The 11,066-nt window shown below is 58.8% G+C and overlaps 3 protein-coding genes across 3 annotated transcripts in view; 2 read left to right on the top strand and 1 right to left on the bottom strand.

The window, feature by feature from the left end:
- Window positions 1-178: 178 nt before the first annotated feature.
- Window positions 179-1,954, top strand: PTSG_09688 (uncharacterized protein; the record flags this gene model as incomplete). Its single annotated transcript, XM_004988984.1, has 6 exons — window positions 179-296; window positions 442-675; window positions 957-1,231; window positions 1,267-1,429; window positions 1,571-1,673; window positions 1,819-1,954. The coding sequence occupies 6 exons, from the start codon at window positions 179-181 to the stop codon at window positions 1,952-1,954; spliced, it is 1,029 nt and encodes a 342-aa protein (XP_004989041.1).
- Window positions 1,955-2,217: 263 nt separating this feature from the next.
- On the bottom strand, window positions 2,218-9,008 carry PTSG_09687 (uncharacterized protein; the record flags this gene model as incomplete). The annotated part of the gene is made up of 21 exons (XM_004988983.1): window positions 2,218-2,244; window positions 2,392-2,496; window positions 2,760-2,790; window positions 2,923-2,973; window positions 3,188-3,342; window positions 3,582-4,308; window positions 4,549-4,706; window positions 4,830-5,205; window positions 5,339-5,742; window positions 5,786-5,967; window positions 6,023-6,147; window positions 6,473-6,627; window positions 7,011-7,099; window positions 7,231-7,304; window positions 7,464-7,570; window positions 7,735-7,867; window positions 8,036-8,189; window positions 8,308-8,410; window positions 8,686-8,766; window positions 8,885-8,942; window positions 8,977-9,008. 21 exons carry the CDS (start codon window positions 9,006-9,008, stop codon window positions 2,218-2,220), a joined length of 3,327 nt encoding a protein of 1,108 aa, XP_004989040.1.
- A 392-nt stretch (window positions 9,009-9,400) lies between these two features.
- The window catches only part of PTSG_09686 (uncharacterized protein), a gene marked incomplete at both ends in the record, with an annotated part of 2,529 nt that continues 863 nt past the window's right edge, over window positions 9,401-11,066 (top strand). Inside the window, 6 exons of the mRNA XM_004988982.1 lie at window positions 9,401-9,546; window positions 9,691-9,837; window positions 10,083-10,209; window positions 10,403-10,468; window positions 10,732-10,815; window positions 11,001-11,055. Coding sequence (XP_004989039.1) covers window positions 9,401-9,546; window positions 9,691-9,837; window positions 10,083-10,209; window positions 10,403-10,468; window positions 10,732-10,815; window positions 11,001-11,055 — 625 coding nt within the window. The remainder of the gene's footprint in view (window positions 9,547-9,690; window positions 9,838-10,082; window positions 10,210-10,402; window positions 10,469-10,731; window positions 10,816-11,000; window positions 11,056-11,066) is intronic.

Here is an 11,066-nt window from a genome sequence, read left to right as displayed (position 1 = left end):
GCATATCCATTTCAGCACCAGTCTTCCCAGAATTTTCTGCACAATCAGACACGCATCCTACCCTCGTCTCTCTTCAGCTGCTGCAGCTGTCGTCTGCTTCTTCTGAGCAGGGCGGCTACTCATACGCCAGCCCAGTCCCGATGGCCGCCTGCTGGTAGCTGAGTCGTTTGTGTGGGGCATGCACGGGCTGGCGTGCAAGCAGCGCATGCCCGTCACAGCAACCGACATGGTGTGGACCAAGGACGGCAAGCACCTCATCGGCCCCTCTTATTCCCGCGTGTACATCTACGGCCTCGGTGCACATGAGGCTGAACGCACAGTCATCTTCGGGGATCTTTCCTGGCGCTGAACTTGCATGCGCCGCCGCTTCCGATGGGACCCTGTGGGTCACCGAGAGGTGGCAGAAGGTGCCCTAGGAGTGCAAGCTGCACCGCGTGCCAGACCTCAAGTGCCTGGCGGTCGTGCCGTCCACCTTCGAGCACACGCATTGCATGACACTCACGCCCACCCTGTACATCGTGGACAACAAGGCGGGTGTCATCTCTTTGTGGCAGCTTGGTCAGCCATCGACCCTGCTTGCAGAGTGGAGGGCCGATGCTGTCGATAATCACAACGAGGTGGTACAAGACGCGGACGGAGAAGAAGCGAGAGGGGAAGTAGAGGCGGAACCGGCGAGTAAGGAGCCTTAGCGCACTGCCGTGGATGCGTTGCGCGTCATCCCTGATGGCCGCTTCCTGGTGACTGCGTCCACTTCCACCAACTTGCGCGTGTGGGATCTCAGCACCCTCACATCACACGATCAGCACAACACAACATGAAAGGACAGCAACAATGGCTCCAACAACAGCAGCAGAAGCAGCAGCGGCAGCGGTGAGGATGTGCGCCCGTTTGTGTTGGTCGTGCGACGTTGGCACAACCCAAAGAGGTCACGGGCGTTCGTGTCCCGCGCATTGCAGCGCTTGCGGACAGCAGCAACAAGTTTGCCTTCGCATACGGTGCCATTGATCACCACCACCACCATCACCAGCAACAACGGCAGCATGACCAGCAGCAGCAGCAACAACAGCAGCAAGTGAGCGGCAGCAGTAGTGGTGTGAGCAGTGCGCTGACGCGTGTGGCGGTGTTGGATGACTTGTTTGTGGACGAGGCAGAGCCGAACACCAACATGATCGTCACCACCATGGCCACCCACCAACTGATGACAGCCTGCTGGCGATCGGCACTGCGCGAGGTTATATGTTTGTGTGTGACGTCGCCAACCACAAGGTCCTCAGCAAGCTCAAAGTGAGCAGAAACGTTCCGGTCAAGTTCGGCGTCTTTGCCCGTCGCAGCAGCATCTTGTTCGTCAACTCTGTTGAGAGCGTGATCAAGTGCGACTACAGCACACCACGATACTGCATAGCAATGACAGAGCAGATGACATGGCCATGTGCGATCACCAGCGCCTGCTTACTGTTTCAAGCAGCGTTTCGCAAGGCAGGGTTGCCCTGTGGGCGCTGGACCTGACCCTAAACCGCACCATAATCCCCCACAGAGCAGTTTGACCTGTGCCATCTCCGCCCAACAACAGACCCCAGATGCCGCCCCTACGTCATTGTGCCCATTGTTGTTCCACCAGCAACACCTCCCGCAGAAGCGCACAAGCTTGATGACTACGATGTCACTGCATTGCCGTACGTACCTGACATCATCTGCCAAGCATGTTGACATGGCAAAAAAGATGATGGAGGCTGCAGCGTTGTCTTCTTTTGTCCTGGGCTGCCTAATTCATCTGGCATAATCGCGGTGGTGCTGGTCGCGGCCTGCTTCATCACACAGGCCATCCGCGAGACACGGTGCAAACGACAACAGCACCTGCCAGTTGACAAGGACGGCAACCAAGTGCAGCGGACACCGGAGGGACTTGCTTGAAGGCCTGGTACAAGACGTTCAAGTGCAGCAGCAACAGCAATAGCGCAATGGACTGACCTGCTTCGTGGGTCTTCTTTGCCCTGCAGCACCCTGACACACAGTGGTGGCTGGTGGATGACTGCTGCCTTGTTGTTGTTGTTGGTGCAGACCGCCTTGTACTTGGTTGTTTGGCTGCACTGCAAGTGGCACCCTGCGATGTGGCTGTTATCTTGAGCAGTGCCGTGTCTGTGCTCTGCTCTCCTCTCTTGCTTGGATGTGCGTGTTGGTGCTGACTGTGTGCCCCGCGTGAGGGCTGTTGTCGTCTCTTCATGTCTTGACTCTGTCCCCAATGTACTGTTGGGAAACGATTGAACATGCAAGATGGAATCACCGCAACACGGCAACCAGCAACCAAACACACAACACTGACAAGGGACAGCGGGAGAGCAGAGAGACAGCAAGGAAGCAAGCCAGGAGGAAGGAAAGAAATTGAGTATGCACGGCGTGCGTGTCAACAAACAGCAAACGCAGTGGCAACAACAACAACAACGACGCATCATCAAACACCGCATGGCGCACTGCAACGCTGCTCTGTCGATGGTCGACCTGCAGGAAGAAAGAGATGCACGCGTGCACCAGCCACGACGCGGTGGCTCTTCAGATGGGAATTGATTTGATTGGCAGCCGTCTCGTCATCGCCGTCATCGATGTGCGCACATGCAATTGCACAGCCAACCACAAAGGGAGGGTGACTGCGTGCCGTGCAACCCCACATACATCCATCTTCTTCTTCACTGCCGTTGCCGCTCATCGCAGCAACTGCTGTTGCCAGCCATGGCACCAACAACAGCCAGCACATGCGTGCCCACCAGAAACACGATGGCCACCTCCTTGCTGTTGCTGGAACCAGTGAGGAATGCAAGCACCACCACCACCACCACCACCACCACCACCACCACATCAGCTGTCGGTGCTGTTACCATGGCGTGCACTCCCACCACAACCATCAACACTGCTAGCGTTTCTTCCAACAGCGCCGTGATGGTCCAAGAACCAACAGCATCCGATGCCTTGAGATGGTTGCTGTCGTGGGTGGTGGTGGTGGCAGCAGTGTTTGCATGATGATGCGGGAGGTGAAGGTGGCATGTGCTGGCAACACTCGATCACAGCAAGTGCAATGGTGGCGGCTGCTGTGGTTGTCCTGGTGGGTGATGCGGCGTCCACGTGAAAGTGCAAGCGTGCGTGCGTGAGAGGCTCCAGTAGTTGGTGTGTGTGATGGGTGGGATCGCGTGTGCACCCGTGCAACCAAAGGGACGAGTCGTCCAGGAACGCGTCGGCCTCGCACGGCGATGCGGTGAAGGCCATGACGGTAATGTCGCCAGAGACGGATCGGTTGAAGAGGCGAGCCATCAAGTCCTCGTTGATGGAAGCGACGGTGGCAATAATGGTGCCCTGGCGCAGGTCGATGCGCAGAATGAATCTGCGACGCGTCCTGCATCGTGTTGATGGGCTGCACCAGCGCGGCCTCAAACGCCTCGCGGCCCGACTGCGTGCCGGCAAGGGCGTTGAACTTGGCGTCAAAGATGAGCGAGACGGAGCACGCGGGCACGCACACGCACGGTGGGAGCACCTCAAACTGCGTCGCTGATGGTGGCGCAGAGGTGGTCCGTCGTGGCCGTGGGCGCTGACACCTCATACTCCGTGTCCTGGCACGAGCGCACGCGCTGGCACTCGCGGTCGTTGACCAGCGACGGCGCAACGAGCTCGTACTCGCTGGACAGGCACTGCGTCCACGGCGAGCAGATGCGGTTCTGCGTGGGCATGAGCGGGCGGGAGATGAACGTGTTGTTGTTGGGGCATATGCGGGCCCATCTGGCACTCGCGGTCCGTGCTGATGGTGGGCGCGGCCGTCTCAAACGAGCCAGGCTCGCAGGGCGACACACGCGCATGCAGAAGCCCGTGTTGCTGTTGCGGTAGAACAGGCCCTCGATGCAGCGGCGGCACTGGCGGTCGGTGAAGATGGTGGGGCGCATAGCAGGGCGCACCACCTCCTCGAAGCCGAGGTTGCACTCCGTCACAAGCGTGCAATCACGCTGACCAGAGAGGGCGGCAAAGTCCACGCCAGCCTGGCACGGCGTGCACAGTGTGTGCTGGCGTTGCGATCCAAGTCGGCGGTGCCGGCCGGGCACAGGAACTGCTCGCAGAAGCCGATGGGGCCTGCAGGCACACAGTGGCCGTAGGGGGCACGGCTGGCAGGCGGTGAGCGGGTTGCGGTCGTGGTCGGTGGTGCCGATGGGGCACGGCTCGCACTTGGTGTCGGAGGTTGAGGTGGGTGCTCGAATGCGCGCTGCTCGCCAGGGTCGCACTTGAAGATGAGGTGGCACAGGTGGTGCGCTCGCACTCCGTCGACGGGTTGCACTGGCTCAGGTCGCGGCAGATGCGGTCCGTGGTTGGCGTGGGGGCGGGGAACAGCCCAAACTGGTCCTGGTCGCACACGTCGAGTATCGTGCACTTCCGTGTCGCTGGTGGCGGTGCATGGCGCGCTGCGGTACTGCTCACTAGAGCACGCACTACACTGCTGGCAAGAGACGTCGTTCTCCCGAGTCGCAGGCGCGCAGGATGTATGTGTTCGGCGGGCACGCTGAGCAGCCGGCGCACTGCACGTCCTCCAGCGCAGAGCAGGCGCGAATCTCGTAGCGGTCACTAGAGCACCCGGAGCACTCCAGCGTGCACTCGCGGTCGGAGTCGAGCGTGGGCACCTGGCTCTGGAAGGTGCCAAACTCGCACTTGCTCACGGCCATGCGTGGAAATGTACTCTGAGGCAGCGCAACGCGTCACGGGCACGCACGTGTCCTGGACGCACTTGCGGCAGAGGCGGTCGTGCTGGCGTGTGGGTTTGCATAGCGAATCTCTTCCTCATCCGGGCCGCACTGCGTGACGGGGCGGCATGACTCGGCCTGGCCGTCAACGGACTTGAAGGTGGCATCAAGCTCGCACAGGCTGCACACGCGGTCGCTCGTTGGGGTGGGCTCGGCCGTCTCCTCCTCGCCGGCATCGTACGTGGTGATGATGGGGAGACAGGGCACGCCCTGGCCAGAGACAGCCTTGTGCGTGCCCTCTAACTTCTCGTCGCAGACGCGGTCGCCGATGATGAGCGTCATGGTCTGCACCTCCTCAAACCCGGGCGCGCACTCTGTGACGTCCATGCAGGTGGGTGGCAGGGTCGCTGTCGTGGTCGTGGGTGCCTGCGCGGCAGGTGAAGCTGGAGCAGGAGCCGTGGGAGCCCGCCTCCGTGTAGTGGCCAGCGGGGCGCATCTGGCAACTCGTGGGGCCGTCGCTTTCCGAGTCAATGGTGCCAGCCGGGCTGTCGCGGCACACGCGGTCCGAGGAGCGGGTTGGCGCGGAGACCTCTTCCTAGCCGCGCTCGCACTTCTAAATGGGCTCGCACTTGATGCCGCCAATGGATGGGGAGAACACCGTCACGCCATTGCATGGCCGACAGTCGGCCGAGTCGGCGTCGTAGACAAGGATGAAGCCAGCGCTGCACTCGCACGTGTCTGTGCAGCCTGGGCAGGAGTGGCGTGCCTCGTAGGCGTCCATCTGGCGAATGGTGTCGCGGATGCCATCCTCGCCCTGGCCGGAGCAGCACACGTCAAGCACAACGTCGAGCTGCTCGTCCATGGGCTCGGCGCACACCATCTCCTCAAATAGCTGCGTGATGAGCTTGTTGCAGGTGAGCGTGTCGCAGGAGCACAGGCGGTCTGTGGTGAGCGTGGGCGGGATGGTCTCGATGAAGGGCTCCTCGCACATGCTGGTGGAGAAGCACGAGGCGCGGTCCGGCAGCGGCTGGTACTCCATGCCAAAGGGTGCAGCTCACGCACGCGCGGTCGCGCACGACGTTGCCAGAGACAGACTCCTTCTGGGCCGGCTTGCACTCGGTCCAGGAAGAGCAAACGGCGTGGGAGGACGCGGAGCATGGGGTGGAGGTCCAGGTGCCCATGCCGCACGTGGTGCATGGCACACATCGGTGGTCCTTGGCGTAGTAGACGGGGGGGGGGGGCAATGGGCAATGCACGGCTGGGGAGGTTGCCGTCGCAGCGGAGGTAGTTGGTGGCGATTGGTGGGGTGGCACTTGGCACACGTGTTGAATGGCATTCAGCACATCCGTTGCCGAGCTCATACTCGCCATTGGGGCACTTGCTGATGCAGCGGCCGTTGCTGGAGGTGAGAGTGTAAAGGTGGGGCACTCCTCGATGCCTGGAGGGAAGGGTGTGAGAGTGGAGGAGAGGATGGCATGAGAGGCAATGACAACATCGTTGTGACTATTGAGGAACCGTGGACTGCTTCATCTTCTCAGGGACACAACACTGACAAGAGACTTTGAGGGATTGCACACACACAGACACACACACACGCACACAGACACACACACACACACACACACACACACACACACACGCACACACACACACACACACACACGCACGCACACACACACACACACGCACACACACACACGCACACACACACACACACACACACACACACAAAGCAAACACAAAGCAAACCCAAGTCAACGTACCATTTGCCCATGATGAAGCTATCTTTGAGGACCCACCGCACGGTGTTGTGCACCGTGTCGATTGTTGTGCGGTCTTGCTTCACATCCTGCTCCAAGTAGCCGTTTGTGGTGAAGTATGTCTCCCCGAGCTCCATATCCCCGGCGCGGTTCAGCGTCTTCGCGACGGCGTTTACGGGGTCGCGGGCGTACTTGTTGGCGTTGACCATGTTTGGAAATCGCACCGCAGTCTGATCCAATCGTCACCGTGTCACGCTTCCACTGCCCGCGCACGACGCCGTTGAGCAGCATGTTGTTCGCACACGAGGGCACGCCGTTGATGCGGGCGAACGAGCACATGGCAGTGAGTGCCCGCGCTTGCACTGCACATGAAACACATGGCAGCGGGGAGCGGGATGAAGATGAGGAGGTGGGAGGTGAGGGGATGGCACAGGCATGGTGGCGTGGATGAACTGACAAGAAATGTTGATTGGATGCACACACACACACACACACACACACACATACACACACACACACACACACACACACACACACATACCTCGGTGTCCCAGAGAACAAAGGTGGAGATGTTCCCATTGAATGCCATGCGGTTTGTCTCGACCGAGTGCGCGTCAAAGTGTCTAAGACCTAAAACGCGATGGAGCGGTGACAGCAGTGTGAATGACACGACCGCCACCATGTGCAAATGAAACAGCGTCGCTGACACGGTTGTGGGCAATTGCGTACACACACGTGCGAGTGTGGATGCGTGTGCGTACCTGCTGCCATTTTCTTGTACTTCTTGTCTGGGCCGTCCTGGCAGTCGGTCACGTCAGCAGCAGCGTACTCGCCACTCAAGCAGGGATACCGCAGGTTGAGAGGGGTGCAGTGAAGATGAGTGGGTGGGCCTGCAAAGTGAGCGAGTGTGTGAGTGTGTGGGTGTGAAGGGCGTTGGGGGGCAAGGCGTGCGACTGTTGTTGAGTGATCGCATGGGTGTGGTGTGTGCACCAACATCAGCAACACGCGATGCAGGCCGCACCTGTGAGTGATCTTCTGTAAGACGCCGCTGCCCCTGTGCCAGTTGAGATTGTTGAAGGCGCGCATCTCCGTGGATATGACCTGGAAGCGAAGAACGGGTGCGTGGGGGACGAGGAGGGAGGGAATGAACGACAGGAGCTTTGATCAAGAAGAAGCTGACATAGCAGACGTAGGCACACACACAGACACACAGACACAGACACACACACACACTCGCACACACACACACACACACACACACACACCCTCGGTTGACGGCTGCGCCAAGACCTGTGGGGCCAATGAAGGTGGGTGGCACACGTGTCCTGGCTGATGATGCACGCAGAGGCTACGGCCGTGTTCGTCTCCACCAGATGCAGATACGGCGGGATGTCGAGCCTGCAATCCATGCACACATATGTGAGCATGAAGAGGGAGGTGGTGTTTTTGTGTGAGACGTGGTGGTGGCGGTTGATGCCGCTGTGGCACGAAGAAGCGGGGAGGATGGGGAAACACAAGCAGACAAAGTCACGAGTCAGTGCGTCGGCGCTGAATGTCCTTTCCCACCTTTTGACGCCGTAGTCGAGGAAGGCGCATGGGCTGGTGACGGGATCAGGGCCAATGAGGCCGGCCTTCTCCTCAAGACTGAGGCGTCCAATGAGGTCGTCAAGGCGGGCACCGATGGACAGACTCGTGTTGCAGACCGGCAACTCCTTCGTCGCTGCAGACAGGCACGCATGGCCTGATGAGGCAAGATGCAACAGCAGACACGTATGAGCTGAGTGGGTGGTTATGTGTGTGTGTGTGTCTGTGTGTGTGTTGGAATCACCTGTGGGAACGGGTTTGCCGGAACAGTTTGCCCGGATTGATGTTCATGCGATTGGCTGCTCCGCACATCTCAGTCGAAGCCCCCGTGCATGGCTCGTTGCAGTCGGAGGAAGGCTGGACAAAAGTGTGTGTTGGGTGGGGGAGGGGGAAGGGTGAATGCTGACACTAATGTGTGCACCACACAGACACACACACAGACACACACACAGACACACACACAGACACACACATACACACACACAGACACACAGACACACAGACACACAGACACACAGACACACACACACACACACACACGCACGCACGCACCGCCGAGACTACGCGGTGGAAATCAGCTTGGGTGTTTGCAGAAGCAGCATTGGTAGCCGTACTCAACAGCGCTGAGCGACAAAGTTGAAGGTGTAGCAGAGCGTGGCACACGCCTCACGCGTCATGGACGTCTGCGCCATGTTGCCAACAAACGCAAACGTCTGATTGTCAGCGCGGTGTGTGCGAGTGTGCGTGTGTGGGGTGGGAGAGGTGTTGGTACGTGAGAGGAGCGATGGGAGGAGGGGATGCGCACGCAAGTCGATACACACACACACACACCTTGATCTTGGAGGTTGGTGCATTCGACGTGAGCTTGAGACGACGCTCGCCACAGCGGCTGAACAGCACACACACAGCACACTGCCACCAACCACAGCAGCGCTGTCACTGCCGTTGCACGCATCTTCCTTCTTGTCTTCTTGCCCACAAAACACAAACACAAACAGAATTGTGCCGAGTCAGCACTTTCTTCTTTGTTGTTGAAAAGGGGTTCACTGTTGTGTGATGGAAGGCAGACGCACAAGCACGCACAAGCACGTACAAGCACGCACATGCACGCACAGACACGCAGAACGGCTTGATGGAGCAGTGCTCTGCGTGGAGGAACGAAAGGGAAGGGGGGTATCAACTGCTGTGCTGCTTGCGACCGGGACAAAAGCACGACAAGTGCACGGCAAGCCAGCCAGCAAGCAGTGAACAATCACAAACAAGTCTCCTTCTTGGCCCGTTGCATACATGTGTAACACAAGCCACAAACACTGTCAGTCAGCCCACTGTCTGGCAACAGCATCCAAGATGTACTCGGCAAGGGCACTGGCAACTGTGATTGGGGGTTTGGTGGCGTCGTCGCCAGCAACGGCCTCATCCACGGCATCCCTCCCTTTGACGCAACTCCCACCACCTCTGTGCTCATCATCAGCCCATCAACAACAACAGCAGCAGTGACAATAGCTGCGACAGCAGCAGTGGTTGACATGACCACCATCAACAGTCTGCGAGCCGATTGAGCCAAGTGGGCACTGCAGGCGGATTGCTAGCTCACAACATATCTCCTCTATGGGTGTGACCACTGATCGCAGCACGAGCACAGCGAACACCACGACGCTTGGTGAACTGCTACACAGCGGATGCAAATGGATCAGCGGCGTGGCTGCGGACACTGGCCTTTTCCTGCCACGGCATTCCATGCAACCTCGCCATCCATCCTCATCGTCGATGCAGCCGCAAGTGCGGTGGACGCAACCATCCTGTTCGTTCCAGAAGTGGTATGGTATTTGTGTTGGCTGGCAACGGCTTGCTGTGTCACATGCCCTGGCTCGTCCATCACCTCCTCCTCGTCGATCCACGATGCTGACTCAGGTAGGTGTGTGTGTGTTGGAAGAGAAATGCATATGGGGGTTGCCACGCACCATGTGCGACTGCTGATGCTTACACGCTTCACCAATCCTGTCTGTTCCATCTCATCACACCACCTCAGTGAATTCCACCACTGTGACAGCCTCGATGTGTCCATGCCACGCTTCTCCATGGTGACATTCATTCATTCACACCGGAGCAGCGACGCGTTCCACCCGCACAAACAGGAAATACCTCGTCACCTTCAGGTGTGTGCACGCATGTGTTGCCCGTGTTGTGACGTGGTGCGATGTGAGGTTCGATGTTCACTGCTGCTGCTGGTTTTGAGGGGTTGGTGTCGCTCACTGCACCACCACTCGCCCTTCTTATGCCGCTGCAATCTCACTCCAAACCTGTCATGGTGCCGCTGCTTGACATGTGTCTTCTTTCCCTGTTGTACAGGGGTACTACCAAGTCTGCTCGCTCTCATGCCATGCGCAACCACCTCCCCAAGCTGCACAACGACAGGTGAGGTGTGCTTCGCGTGCGAGTGTTGTGTGTTACTTCGTTCCGTGTGTGTGCGTCGTGCGTTGCCTCGGCGTGAAATGGTATTGATGCTGCGTGCGTGTCTGTCTGGATCCACCTCACACACATACACACATTGTCTCTTTGTATGATTGCTTGTATATGCGCAGGGACATTGTGTTGGTGTGCGCGTGCAGGTGGTTTGGCGAGGTGCGCATGGGCCGTGAGGGCGAAGGTTGGATATGACCCCTCGTGCAAGTAGGCAGAGGAAGAGTTCAAACACGGAGCTGGCGCTGGAGACCAAGTTTGGGCTCATCGTGGAAGGATTTGGCTACCACTCCTTCAGGTGTGTGTGTGCGTGTGTGTGTGTGTGTGCGTGTGTGTGTGTGTGCGTGTGTGTGTGTGTGTGTGTGTGTGTGTGTGTGTGTGTGTGTGTGTGTGTGTGTGTGTGTGTGTGTGTGTTACAGACGATTTCGGTCCTGTTTGTGCTCTTACCCACCTTCCACCTCCCGCCACCCCCTTTCATGCCTCATAGATCATGGCTGCGGGTGCCATACCCGTCATTGTCGTCGATCACTACGTGCTGGTGCGTATGGATGGA

This window comes from Salpingoeca rosetta (genome assembly GCF_000188695.1).
Source record: "Salpingoeca rosetta unplaced genomic scaffold supercont1.31, whole genome shotgun sequence".
NCBI classification, from domain to species: Eukaryota; class Choanoflagellata; order Craspedida; family Salpingoecidae; genus Salpingoeca; species Salpingoeca rosetta.
This window is presented reverse-complemented; position numbering and strand designations above follow the sequence as displayed.